This window comes from Balaenoptera physalus (assembly GCF_965194825.1).
Source record: "Balaenoptera physalus genome assembly, chromosome: 1".
Lineage (NCBI taxonomy): Eukaryota > Metazoa > Chordata > Mammalia > Artiodactyla > Balaenopteridae > Balaenoptera > Balaenoptera physalus.
In genome coordinates, this window is record NC_138882.1 from 189,502,412 (window position 1) to 189,517,229 (window position 14,818).

General features: G+C 47.7%; 1 protein-coding gene across 4 annotated transcripts in view; it reads left to right on the top strand.

Moving 5' to 3' along the window:
• Nucleotides 1-14,818, top strand: part of SLC2A5 (solute carrier family 2 member 5) — a 63,950-nt gene that overhangs the window by 25,030 nt on the left and 24,102 nt on the right. The window contains exon 1 of one of the 4 annotated variants that reach the window (XM_082461250.1): nt 104-5,175. The exons of 1 other annotated variant lie outside the window; for it this stretch is intronic. In XM_082461250.1, the coding sequence (XP_082317376.1) occupies nt 5,119-5,175 (57 nt within the window). In that variant the 5' untranslated portion in view covers nt 104-5,118. Of the gene's footprint in view, nt 1-103; nt 5,176-13,765; nt 14,756-14,818 lie in introns of those variants that run through there. 2 more of the 4 variants (XM_082461248.1, XM_082461247.1) reach the window with 2 other exon arrangements.

Here is a 14,818-nt window from a genome sequence, read left to right on the forward strand (position 1 = left end):
AGCCGCCTCACCAAATAAGATACACAGATAGCAAATAAGCATGTGAAAAGACGCTCCACATCATGTGTCACCAGTTAACACAAATTAAAACAGCGAGATACCACTACCCATTTATTAGAATGGCCAAGATCCAGAACACCAACAACACCAAATGCTGGCGAGGATGTGGAGTAACAGGAACTCTCATTCATTGCTGGTGGGAATGCAAAATGGTGCAGCCACTTTGGAATGAAGTTGGGCAGTTTCTTACAAAACTAAACATACTCTTACCAGCAATCATGCCCCTTGGTATTTTCCGAAATGAGTGGAAAACTTACGTCCACACAAAAACCTACACACAGATGTTCGTAGCAGCTTTATCCATAACTGCCCAAAACTTGGAAGTAGTTAAGATGTCCTTCAGCAGATGAATGGATAAATAAACTGTGGTGCGTCCAGACAATGGAATATTATTCAGCACTAAAGAGAAAGGAGCCATCAAGCCATGAAAAGACATGGAGGAAACATAAATGCATTACTGAGTGAAAGAATTTGATCTGAAAAGGCTGCATGCTGTACGATTCCAACTATAGGACATTCTGGAAAAGGCAGAACTATGGAGACAGTAAAAAGATCAGTGGTTGCCAGGGGTTGGGGGGAGGGAGGTGGCGCACAGGGGATTTTTAGGGCAGTGAAGCCACTCTGTATGACCCTATGATGATGGATACTTGTCAATACACATTTGTCCAAACACACAATGTCCAACATTGTGAGCCCTAATGTAAACTCTGGACTCTGGGTGATAATGATGTGTCAGTGCAGGTTCATCCCAGGTGACAAGGGTACCATTGGTGGGAGGTGTTTATGCTGGGGAGGGCTGTGCCGGTGTAGGAGCCGGGGGCACATGGGAAATCTGTATCTTCCCTTCAGTTTTGCTATAAACCTAAAACTGCTCTACCAAAATAAAGTCTTAATATAAAAATACATTGACTAGCCCCTAGAAATGGCTTGCATCTTTTTTATATTAATTTTGTTATTAAGATGCAACTTGGCGGGGAGGGATAGATTGGGAGTCTGGGATTGACATGTAGACACTGCTGTATTTAAAATAGATAACCAACAAGGATCTACTGTAGAGCAGGGAACTCTGCTCAATATTCTCTAATAACCTGAATGGGAAAGAATTTGAAAAAGAATAGATACATGTATATGTATAACTGAATCACTTTGTTGTACACCTGAAACTAACACAACATTGTTAATCAATTATGCTCCAGTATAAAATAAAAATTAAAAAGAAATTTAAAAAAATAAAAACAATAAAATTATCACACAAAAAAAGATACAGCATACACAAACTTAAACAATACAAAATTAGCAGTGTCCCGTCCTGCTTCTTCCAGGCAACCACCTGGGAGGGTGTTTTAGCCACTCTCTCTTGCCTTGGTCTCCATATCTTGAACCAGATGCTATGTGCTTATCTGTGAGAAAATGGAAGAAGCCTTTCCCGGCCGGTGCTGAGAGACCTTCCTGAGACCCTCCACTCCTCATTAGGTGCTGTGTGCCTCTCCCCATCCACCCCATCTCCCCTCGGTGACCCTTCATCACCTCTTCCCTGACCTTCCCACCAGCCCCCTCGTCCTGCTTAGGGAGGCTCTGAGCACCACCACCCAAGGCACAGTCTGGCCAGGCGACCCGGCCTGAGGGACTCCAGGGGATGCAGCGAACAGTCCAAGCTCTCAGGCCTCCTCTGACCTGTACCTGTCCCCCTCTCTGGAGTCGCCTCCGCCTTCCTCACCCCAGCAAACAGCGCACCCTTCCACACTTGTGATGCGTGTGGTTTTTCCCAACCCCAGCAAGCAATCGTCTGACACCAGCTGTAGGACCAGCTGGGTGTCCTGCAGTTCAATTCTAACACTGTCTACCTGGAGACAGCATCACACCCTCAGGTGAAGGTCTCAGCCCTAAAGACTGTCTCCCCACTTCAGATACCAACTGAAAGTCCAGGTTGTCACCTGTGCTTCTGACCAACCACCTGTAGACTGGAGATTCCCACAACCCCCTCTTTGGGTTCAATTAATTTGCTAGATTAACTCACAAAAGTCAGAGAAACATTTTACTTATTAGAGCACTGGTTATTACCATGGACATAATTCAGGAACAGCCCGATGGCAGAGATGCACAGGACAAGGTGTGGGGAAAGGACACGGAGCTTCCATCTTCTCCAAGTCCTACTCTCCCCAAACCTCTGTGTTTTCCTGTCCTTTTGGGTATTTATGGAGGCTTCATTATATGATTGATTAAATCATTGGCTATTGGTGGTTTATTCAACCTCCAGCCCCTCTCTCCTCCCAGGAGGCTGGTGGCATAGGACTGAAATTTCCAACTCCCTAATCACAGGGTTGGTTCCCCTGGCAACCAGCCCCATCCTTTGCTTACCTAGGGGCTTTTCCAAAAGTCACCTCACTGACATAACAAAGACACTCTCAATGCTGAGGAAATTCCAAGATTTTAGTATCTATGTGCCAGGATGGGGTAAAGACCAAATATATATTTCTGATTATAAATCACAATATCACAATGCTGTTCCCCCTCCCTGGAAAGCCCTTCTTTTCCCTTCTTGCTTGGCTCCCTGCTTCTGCCCTTAACCAGCAGACACCCTGAAGCCCACCTCCCTCTGCTCCATGGCCTTCTAAGCAGACCTCTGAGATGCCACGGTGTCCATAGAGACCAGAAGTTCCAGGGACCACTCTACCTGGCCTGTTCCCCCGGAGCCTGCCCGGTTCTGGGCACAGAGTGAGACCCTAAGGCCAGCCCAGCATGCAGGTGGGGTTTAAGCCTTTCACATCCAAAAAGTTAGAAGTTTGGGGGGAAGAGGTAAATGACTGTCTTTTTTTTTTTTTTTAATATATTTATTTATTTGTTTGTTTGTTTGCTTTTGGCTGCGTTGGGTCTTCGTTGCTGCGCATGGGCTTTTCTCCAGTTGTGGCGAGCGGGGGCTACTCTTCGTTGCGGTGCGCGGGCTTCTCATTGTAGTGGCTTCTCTTGTTGAGGAGCACGGGCTCTAGGCACGCGGGCTTCAGTAGTTGTGGCTCACAGGCCCAGTTGCTCCGCGGCATGTGGGATCTTCCCGGACCAGGGCTCGAACCCATCTCCCCTGCATTGGCAGGAGGATTCTTAACCACTGCGCCACCAGGGAGGTCCCTAAATGACCTTCTGAATGGAGCATGTGGGTCCCCCTACCAAAAAAACCCCCAAAACTCAGAATCACTTATTGGAGCAGAATCCAGGCTCCATGAAGAAAAGGTTTGCCTGGTGTTATGGGGTCAGGACATTGATAGTAGCTAACAGCTAATGTTTACTGAGCTCTTATTACATTTGGGGCCAAATGAGGTCACCCTTCTCAGCAGAGGCCCTAGCGACCGCACAGGTTGCAGGCCTGCCATAGAGTCGGCCCAGCCTGTTGATAAGACAAAGCCGTGCATTGCTTGCAGGATAAGGAAAAGCACTCCCAACCAAGCCTTAATAGGGTCTCAGAGTGGGAGGGACATTTAGTGGGATATTTAGTGAATTTTTTTTTTTTTTTTTTTTTGGCCGCACAGCACAGCTTGCAGGATCTTAGTTCCCCAACCAGGGATCAAACCTGTGCCCCCTGCGATGGAAGCATGCACCCCTAACCCCTGGACCACCAGGGAATTCCCTTTAGTGGCATTTTTGAAGTGTGATTTAAGGTGGGCCTTTTAATGTGCTGGGGATTGGGCGAGGATCATGACATCCCAGTTTTGCATCAGTGGGCATAGTGGGGTAAGCATCTGTTGGTGAAGAATTTAAAGAGTTTTGGGTGTAAACTGTCACGATGCTTTCTGTTAAAGAATGCATCGTTTCTTAAAAGCTCTTGGAGGGAAGTAGAAGTTACTTGTGGAAACAAAAAAATGTTGCCCACAATTCCAGTTCTACAAGGATGAAGTCATTAGCCCCTGACCTATAGCATACCCTGAAAGGAATTCAGGATGAAGCACTCTGTGTTTTGGGCACATGGGGCCCTAGATAGTTAAGATGCATGTCTAAGGAAGAATTTTGATGACCCCAGATTCTATGCACCTTCCCATGCATAACAAAGCACTAAAATCATTAACTGGAGATATCTGTTTTCTGTGATTAGCAGTAATCTTTTAACAAGATGTAGGCTTGGTTACATGTATTTCCCAGTCAAAAAATTTCATATATATGCTCCTCCAATACCTCTTTTGGAGCAGTTTCTCAGAGCTCTCTGAGAGGCTGTATCCTGGGCCATAGTCATCAGTAAGATACTGAGTAAAACTCAACTCACAGCTCTTAGGTTGAGCTTTTATTTTTTTCCAGATGACACTTGCAACTTACATCTTTCTGGGCCAGTCTCCTGGGAGTAGTAAAGTGATGCTGATGAGGGCAGGGACGTCTTCACCCAGCCATGTCTTGGCCGACAAACCATGGTCCAAGAAAGGGGGTCAGGAGAGACAGGTGTGTGAACAACGAGGCTCTGGAAGGAGAGAAACTGGGTCAACCAGGCCTCTGCCATTCCTAATGGTGTCACTCTGGGCAAAGAATTGTGACCTCTCTTAGTCTCGATTTCATCTAAAAAGGAGATAATAATGAAACTAACATGAGACCCAGTGCTTAGTACAAGGACTGAGCCAGAGGAAAGCTCTAGAAGCCGCAGCTGTCATTATTCTCGGTTAGCTTTTCTTGTGTCACCTAAGAGCCCCTGAAGGGTCTACTACTTCCTGCCCCTCCCCCACAGCTGGATCCTCCCCTCTGTTTCCAGTGCCCCAGGCCCAGTTCCAGACGGAACAATCTCACACCTACTCTTGTTGGGCAGTCCCTATTTAACAAGCATCTGGAGAATTTCCCATGACCATTATGTCAGAGATGGGAGCAGACTCTCACTTTCGCTAACATTTTCTGTAGCTTCTCTTCTCCCTGGCACCCAGCGAATCGCTGGATTTGCCTGGACCTGTTGCATCTGGGAGAGCTTCTCAAATACCAGCAGACAGCGTTTGTCTCTTCCCTGTCTTGGCACCACCACCCCAGGAGGAAAAGCAGACGGGGAGCGTCGGGCGTCGGAGGGCAGGTGCTGTCTGAAGTTAACCAACCAGCGCCATGATGAGTGACATGAGTGACGAGGAGAGCACTGGGGACACTGTGTCAGCCCTGGGGGTGAGTCCGCCCTGGCCGGGCACAGATCCGGGAGACCTCGGGGCTGGGTGTCTAGGGAGAGTCGCCGATGCCACGTTCAGGAAAAGCGCGGAGCAGTGCTTCTGACTTTCTTGAGAGCCGGGACCACCCGGGGTTCTGGTTAAAATGCAGGTTCTGCTTGAGCGGGTCTGGGGTGGAGTCTGAGAGTCTGTATTTTTCACAAGCTCCCAGGTAAGGCGGCTGCTGCAGACCTAGGAGACCTAGAGGAACTCCGGTTCCGGGGGCTTCAAAAGCGTGGGCGGATGCTTGCAGGGTTTGGCTTCAAGGAGAACTTGAGTGGCCCGGCAGTACCCACTGGACCTCTGGCTTCCGTAATATGCTCCTTAAGATCCCAGGTTGGACAAGTAAAATGTATTCTCTGGTCCTGGGGCGGCACGTAGCACTAGATTCTGTGGGAGGCTGTAACCGTTCAACAACGGACCAACTGGAGGCGGGGGTGGCACTGATTTACAGCCTTTGCTGATATCTGTGATGCGCCCACCGAGGTTCTTTTCAACTGACTGTAGGGAAAGGCGTGTGCTTCAGGGGAAAGTCGCGCACTGTTTACAGCATACTTCCCGCTGGCACAGCGCTCTGCCCTTGTACTACCTTTGAGCTTACAATTCTGCAAGTTGTAGGTAACTGATGCTGGAACTCACACAACTCAACATCAAAAAAGCCCAAACAACCCAATTTTAAAATGGGCAGAGGATCTGAATAGACATTTTTCTAAAGACATACAGATGGCCAACAGGCACATGAAAAGATACTCAGTATTACCAATCATCAGGGAAATGCAAATCAAAACCATGATGAGATATCACCTCACATCTTTCAGAGCGGCTGTTATCAAAAAGACAAAAAATAAGTATTGATGAGGATGTGGGGAAAAGGGGACCCTCGCACTGCTGGTGGAAATGTAAACTGGCCCAGCCACTATGGAAAACAGTATGGAGGTTCCTTAAAAAATTAAAAATAGCACTACCATATGACCCAGCAATTCCACTTCTGGGTATTTATCCAAAGAAAATGAAAACACTAATTTGAAAAGATATATGAACCCCTATGTTCACTGCACCATTATTTATAATAGCCAAGATATGGAAGCAACCCGTGTGCATTGAAATATGAATAAAGAGATGGTGGGAATTCCCTGGCGGTCCAGTGGTTAAGACTCTGCACTTTCACTGCCAAGGGCGGGGGTTCAATTCCTGGTCAGAGAACTATGATTCCGCAAGCTGGGAGACACAGCCAAAAAGAAGAGGTGGTACACACACACACACATTGGAATACTACTCAGCCATAAAAAAAGAATGAAATCTTGCCAGTGGAACTAGAGAGTATTATGCTAAGTGAAACAAGTCAGACAGAGAAAAATAAATACTCTATGATTTCACTTATATGTGGAATCTAAAAGACAAAACAAATGAACAAACATAACAGAAGAGATTCAGAGTCCTAGTTAACAGAGAACAAACAGGCAGTTGCCAGAGGGGAGGGAGAGGGGAGGAGGAGAGAAATAGATGAGGGAGAGTAAGAGTACAAACTTCCAGTTACAAAATAAATGAGTCACAGGCATGAAATGTACAGCGTGGGGAATATAGTCAATAACTATGTAATATCTTTGTATGGTGACCTATTTCATGTAACTAGACTTATCGTGGTGATCACTTTGAAAAGGATAGAAATATAGAATCACTGTGTTGTGCACTAGGAACTAACATAGTGCTGTAGGTCAATTATACTCCAAAACCAACAAACAAACTCATAGAAAAAGAGGTCAGATTAGTGGCTGCCAGAGGCAGGGGGAAGGGAATTGGAGGAAGGTGGTCCAAAGGTACAAACTTCCAGTTATAAGATAAATAAGTGTTAGGGATGTAAAGTACCACATGATAAATATAATTAATACTGCTGTATGGTATATATCAGTGGTCCCCAACCTTTGTGGCACCAGGGACCGGTTTGGTGGAAGACAATTTTTCCACGGACTGGGCGGGGGGCAGGCGGGGATGGTTCAGGTGGTAATGCCTGCGATGGGGAGCGATGGGGAGCTGCAGATGAAGCTTCACTCTCTCGCCTGCCGCTCACCTCCTGCTGTGCGGTCCGGTTCCTAACAGGCCTGGACTGGTACCCGTACTGGGGTTTGGGGAACCCTGTCATATATGAAAGTTAAGAGAGTAAATCCTAAGCATTCTTATCACAAGGAAAATATTTTTTTTCCTTTTTCTTTTATTTTGTATCTATAGGAGATGATGGATGTTCACTAAATCATTTCGTGATGTACGAGAGTCAAACCAGTATGCTGTACACCTTAAATTCAAACAGTGCTGTCAGTTACATCTCAAGAAAACTGGAAGGAAAAAAAGTCATAACTTTTACCTTTTTTCTTGAAAATTATCCTTTAACACTATTAATGTAAGGTCACTAACCCCAGAGTCAGAAAGAGATGGGCAAAGTAGCATACTATTCTAGAGTATCCCAGCATTTATTCCCTTGCTTTTACTAAGGAGAAATTCACATAAAGTTAACCTTTTTAAAGTGTACAATTCGGTGGCATTTAGTACCTTCACAATGTTATATAATCACCACTCTATCTAGTTCCAAAACATCTGCATCACCCGCAAAGGAAACCCCACACCCGTTAAGTAGTCACTCCCCATTCCCCTCTCCCCCCAGCCCCCGGCAACCACCAATTTGCTTTCTGTCTCTATGGATTTACCTTTTCTGGATTTCTCATATAAATAGAATCATACAATATGTGCCCTCTTTGTGCCTGGCTTCTTTCACCTAGCATAATATTTTTGAGGTTCATGTAGCTTGTGTCAGGACTTCATTTCTTTTTATAGCTGCATAATCTGTTGTGTGTATATATCACAATTTGTTTATCCAATCATCCATTGGTGGATGTGTGGGCTGTTTGCACCTTTTGGCTATTGTGAATAGCATTGTTAGGAATATGCGTATACATATATTTGCTTGAGTGCCAGTTTCTTTTTTTATTCTTTTGGAATTAAAATATATCTAGGAGTAGAATTGCTGAGTCGTATGGTAATTCTGTTTAACTTCTTAAGGAATCACCAAACTGCTTTCCACAGCAGTTGCACCATTTTACATTCCCACTGGCAACATACAATGGTTCCAGTTTCTCCACATCCTTGCTCATGACATGGATGAACCTTGATGACATTATGCTAAGTGAAATAAGACAGTCAAAAAGACAAATACTCTACGATTCCACTTATATGAAACAACTAAAGTAGTCAGGTTCATAGAAACAAAAAGTAAAACAGAGGTTGCCAGAGCTGGAAGGAGTTATTGTTTAATGGATATAGAGCCTTAGTTTAGCAAGATGAGAAAGTTCTGGAGACTGGTTGTACAACAGTGAATATAGTTAGCACTACTGAACCGTACACCTAAAAAAGCAAACTTTTGTTTTAAGTTTTTTACCACAGTTTGAAAAAAAAAAGAGTTGTCTACCCAAGGTAATGTGTAACCAACAAAGCCACTGGGGTCCCTGAGAAGCCTCATGACCCCCTGGCTTTCATGCATTCTGTCCAAGATTCCCAAAGGTCACTCCTTAGTGCATGGGCACTCTGATAGGTGAGGTCAAATTCTATTCTTGGAAAGAAAACTTAGGAGCCTTGTATCATCTCTGAAGTTTACTCACCAGGTGTGTCAGCGTGATCCACAGCCTTTCTGCCTTGGGGGCATCTGATAAAATCTTGGCCTGTGGAGCAAGACAGTTTGGATCAGGCATGTTTTCTCCCTCTTCCTTCCACCCACGTCGCAGAGTTGGGTTCCGATGGCCAGAAGCCAGGCAGGCCTGGGCGAGGGGTAGCTGGCCCCACTGGGCACTGGGCTTGGGAAGTCTTGTGTCATCCTACCAGGCCCCCTGCAGCAGGAGCGCTGCCTGTGTAGATAGCTGGATGCATGCCGGGACCTGCTAATTTCTTCTTCCTTATCTACACCTGGAATGGGGATGACCCAGCGCTGTTTCCTGCCGTCCCACACGTCCCTCCAATGGAGCAATCCACACACACTCTGCACCTTGGTAGCAGCCTTGTTTTGTGCCCTCCGAGGCACGTGCAGGCACTTCTGCTATAATGCGATGCACATGTTCCTAAAGAACCGCACTTTCTATCATATGGCACATAAATAAATAACAGGATTTAAGGGGAAAATAGGGTTGGGGCAGACCACCACGCAATTTTAAAATCTGAACACAAACAAAAACAAATACAGTCCTAATGAAAACAGCAGCCTGGGTAAATCTCCACTGATATTTGCACCCAGCAGCTAGGGGGTTCTCACTTTCTCCCTTAAAATGAGTGTTCTTAGGCCATTCGCTTCCAGTTGAGAGCGTGTCATCACATTTTAAAACCTGATTTAGGCTGTAGTCAAAACAAACAAATACATATATATATATACATAGAGAGAGAGAGAGAGAGAGAGAGAGACATGTCTTCACAGCTTCTTCAAGGGTAAGAGTCCCTTCCCATTTTCTGTCCTAACAGACTTTCAGGCAAATGTTTGATGGTTATATCAGTAAGAACTGGGTTTGGCCACAAGTGACAGAAAATGAAAAAGAGGAGTGTTTTTCTTTCATGGAAAGTCCGGGCAGTGGTCTGGGCTGGGGCAGCACTTCAAAGGGGAAGGGACCCAAGCTCCTTCCATCTTCTTGCTCTGTCCTGTGTGGCCTCAACCTTGTGGTCCAAGCTGGTGGCACCCGTATTCCAGGCAGCAGGATGGCAAAAGGAACAAAGAAGAGAGCAAGGTTCTTACAAGCCAGGACGTGACACCTTCGCATATGTTGCTTTAGAGAGAACTTGTCATATGTCCCTGCCAACCGCAAGGGTGATGGGAAACCTGGTCTTTCCTTTGGAAAGCCTCAGGTCCTGCCCCAAATTCTATTACTAGAAGGACTGGGCAAATGGATTTGGGGATGCGTTGGGGGAGCCACAGCAGTCTGTACAATAGAGGTCCACGACAAAACTTTAAAATTCCAGAACATTCCTAGTAGACATGAGACCAAGAGTGACTTAAAGTCCTGGTATCGTCTGGTCTCAGAATGATGCCGAAAACTCGGTATCTGTGCACCAGTGCCAAATCTCGGAGACAGAGTTTTGGATGAAGTAGAAAAGAATGGCTTTATTGCTTTGCCAGGCAAAGGGGGACACAGTGGGCTCGTGCCCCTCACAAACTATGTGTCCCAACCCAGGAGGATTTGACGAGGAGTTTTACAGCTATAGTTCAAGGATGGGGTTGCTGATAAGATTAGGGTGTGTGTGCAGGGCCTGTACTCCTTTAATCTGGTCTCAGGTAATCTGATGAGCTTCTGTGGTTCCTTTAATCTGGCCTCATGTGGTCTTCTTGAAAAGCTTCTCTGGAATGAAGAATGCTGACATCTTCCATTTGTTGGGGGTTTTAGTTCCATAAAGAGCTTAAAGATATTGTCATGTGTATCCCTTGAGGCGAACCAGGACCCTGCCCCAAGGCCGCACTATTGTTTCTTGGCTGTTCCTCCCTTGTCTCTGCATTGCCTCCCGTCCCTGATTGGCAACTGTTCAGATCTGCCCTTTGGAACTGAGGGACGGTCATGGAGGCTGGACTGTGTTCCCTGCAAGCAAGAAATGGGAGACACAGAAACGCTTCCACGCCCAGGAGCCCCACAGGGTCCTGCTCGGGTTCAAGAACAGCCCAGGGACTTGCCGACCTGCTTTGTGATGCTAATTCAACAGCTTACATCCTGGTTAACTTTTCCTATACAAACTTTTTTTTTTTAATTCTGAAAAGCTTCATTTTCAGAAAGACCATTTTTATTTTTTGTTTTCTTATAAAAGTCATACAAAAATCCTCTTAATTCCCCTTGGTGTCAATCACCTAGTTTTGTCAATTTTACAACCTAAATATCTCTCAGATGCATTTGCTTCTCTAATCTCTGCCACCACGCAGGTCCAAGTCGCTGGCATATCTCACTTGCTCTGCAGCAAGCTCCCTCTCCTCTTCCCCAAATCCGCTGGTCTCTTGTCCCCTCATCAGTTCTCCTCTAGGCAGACACAGTAAACTTTTCAAAACACAAATCTAGTCACCCTCCACCCTCTAGTGCCTTCTTTCTGCTCCTAGAACAAAAATGAAGCTCTTTCACATGGTCTCTAAGAGCTAAATATAGTCTGGCCCTGCCTATCTCCCCAGCCTCCTTCTCCATCCAGCCTTCCTTTCTGCTTTGTGCTCTTCAGCTACACTGATTGCAATTTCTCTTGTACCACAGGGCCTTGGCACATACTGTTCCCTAGCTGGAAGGCTCTCTCCACCCCCCCATCCCCACCCCACCCCCCCCTTCGCTTAGGTAAGCTCTATTCATTCTTCCTTCCCGTCTCAGCTCAAGCTCACTTTTTTAGGGAAGCCTTCCCTGACCAGCCCCCCAACCCCCTTCTTTAGAGTTCTTTTATAGTTATACATTCATCAGTGTATATATCTGACTAAATCCTGCTTTCTTAACTGGAGTCTAAGCTGCTTGAGGACAAGGCTATTTTTTTTTTTTTTTTGCACCCTGTTGTATCCCCCCTCTAGGACAGTCGTAGACTCAGTACATATAAATGTAAATATATGCTAGGATTGAAATCATTCCTAATCCCACATCCCAGAATAACCACTGTTTTCAGATTCTGATAAGTCTTCTAAAATCCTGTGCTAACATATTTACATTTTATGTTAATAATAACGTTTAATAGTAATAATATATGTTAATAATAATGATTTGGGAATTGAGATCTGGGACCCAAATCCTCATGTCAGAATCCTTGACAAGCAAGGATTCTTAGCAAGCACTTTCCCCATTGTGACAGGTTAGAGTGGACCTAACACACAGCCGTCTAAGAAAGAGGAAAATTAGCTTTGGGTCCTTTTCTTCCTCAATGATAAAATCCTAATATAATTTCCCTGTAATGAATCAAACTGTATGGAAGGTGGGAAAGAGAAAGTCAGGAAGGGCCTGGCAGAACGCGGGTCTGGTCACTTTCTTTTTACTTTAAAAGTGATTCTTTGGCTCTCAACAGAGGTAGTTTCAAGCACAGGTCCGTTTCTTGGAAACATTAGTACGTGTTCCTGTGACACACCTTGGCCTGCTATGTGCAATTAGCCAAAATATCCTTGGGTTAATCAGTGTTGTTTATTATTGTCATTTTAAACCCCAAGGCAAAAATAGGTTTCAACTGGCAGGTCCCCTTCCTAGTGCAGGCAGGACAGAGACAAGGGCAGGGTAGGGAGGGCGAGGGCCAGTGATGGGACACTCTCTTCCTCCCCGCCCCCGTTTTCAGCTCCCGTGGGTAATAAATAAATGTGGAAAGTTCACAAAAACAAAAAGACACTTGCAGTGGGCGAGCCCGGCCCACACACCTCAGGTCGCCCCGACGCTGGGTTCCTGCAAGATCCCAGCAGGGACAGTCCCTGCCTCGGACCAGTGGGCCACTCCCCATTCTGAGCCCCCAGATCCCTGGGCACCCAAAGGACCCCCTGCCCCCAAGGGCCTAAAGGCGGCCTGAGACCCCGAGGCTGCTGTGCCCGGGTCCCGGGGCCGGGAAGGACTGGGCAGGGGACACAGAGGACCTGGGCGGGGACAGTCCCCGAGCTCTGGGCCCACTCCCGACCGTTCCCGGCCCTCCGGGGTCCCCAGGTGCCCTCCCTCGGTGTCTACTGGCCGCCGCGGGGCTCGAGGGTCCCGGGCTGAGGAGGCCGCGGGCAGGGCTGAGGGGGACCCGGGGCAGGGGCGAGGGGACAGCACCCCGCGGCCCAGCATCCCAGCGGCCTCCCCGCCGCATTCCCTCTGCTCGTGCTGCGCTCCCACCGCTGAGGCGTTGGTGATGCGGAGGCTGTACCTGCGCTGCCCCGGGGCCGCCGAGCCAGGTACTGCGGCTCGCCCCTCCCCCTCCCCCTCCCCTCCCCCTCCCCCTCCCCCTCCCCCTCCCCCTCCACCCGGGACAGGGGGGCACAGGAGAGCCCCCTCCGGCCCAGGCTGGGCCGCCGGCTCCTCCCACCACCTCCACTCCAGGTGGGAGGTCGAGGCTGGAGGAGGGGAGGTCTGCATCGGCCCACCACTAACCCCATCTCTCAGCTTTCAGCTCCCCAGGGAGCCAAGTGGAAGCTCTGGGCCGAGAAGTTCTCTTGATTTCCGATGGGCCCGGCAATGACCACTGGTGGCAAACTTCTGACAGCTCTTTTTGCTTTCCCAACCTGTCCCCTTCCCTTCACCCCCCACCCCTCCCCCGCCCACCGCCCCGCAACTAAAGTGCATTTTCTTTGGAGAATTTTTCAAAACTCTTTGAAATAATTGGGAACCTCTGGTCTTGCCAAACCTCAGTGGGAAATCATGGTATTAGAGCTGTGACCCAGGAGAAAAAGGACAGGAAATGGAGTTAGAGAAAGGAAATGGTCAGTCCCGCCCCCCACGGCTCCCCAACACCTCCCTATCCCCCCAAACCCCCCACGTGAATGGGGAAGCAGGGACCAACACACACACACACACACACACACACACACACACACACGCTGTCACCTTCCTCTCAGCCTCCCACACAGAGGCACCTGATGACAATTCCCGAGTTTGCCACTGATGCCAAGACCAGTGCCCGACACACAGTGGACCCCCAGTTAACTGTCATTTGAAGGTGAACAGGGGAAGATGTGACTACATTAACTGGATTTGTGCCACAGCACATAAAACAGGGAAGATGCCCTGTAAAGGTGAAAGCCCATCGGCTTTGAGAGCCTGCTCTGGATTTTGGCCGCTTGACCTGGTGTCGTGGCCGCATGGCAGCCGAACACGTGCTGGGCACAGGGAGCCGACAGGGGCCTGGCCATGCATGGAGGACCTAGACAAGCAGCTGTGACTCACTTTCCCTGCCCTGCAGATAAAGGGATTTGAAATATTTACTGCTTTTGCAATAGTGATGATTACACAGAAAAATCTCATCTCTAGGCGACTCTGAGTTCCTTAAAAAGGAAAATAAGAAACTTTCTGAGAAAAGTGTTGCGGGGTAGTTTGGGCAAAAGCCGACTTCCTAGTGGAGAGATTTGGCTGCAGGCTTCCTGGCAGGGACCACTCCTGAGAAGCCTCTAATGACCCCATCTCCTGCCCCCGTGTTACCTGGTGTGTTGTAGGGTCACTGGCACCTGCTGCTTTCCATGTGTTGGTGACGGAAATAACCCTTCCAGTCACTCATCACGAGCCTGACTTTCGCAGTAAGGAAATACCGCAGACTGTCCCAATCGGGAAGGCGCTGCGCCTGCAGTCCCTGGGGGGTGCCCACTTGCTGAGCTAGACCCCAGACATCTCCCTTAAAAGAAGAAGCGAAAACGAGACAAACCTCTGGGTTCCCGAAAGGGTTATTCTGCCTTAGCCTGCCTATAAAAATGCTATTGGCTGTTACCTGGCTTGGCCAAAGTACAGCCAGAATGTCTTCTCTCGCCATTCAGTGCATTTGTTATTTTGGCTGAAAGGAAATAAGCAGAACCCTGCGCTTCCAGAGCAAAGATGGAGCAACGGGACACAATCAAGAGGGAAGGGGTAAGTTTGCTGTCAAGAGAGACAGCAAGGAGCAGCCCCACGGCAGGACCTGCTCAGCGTTGC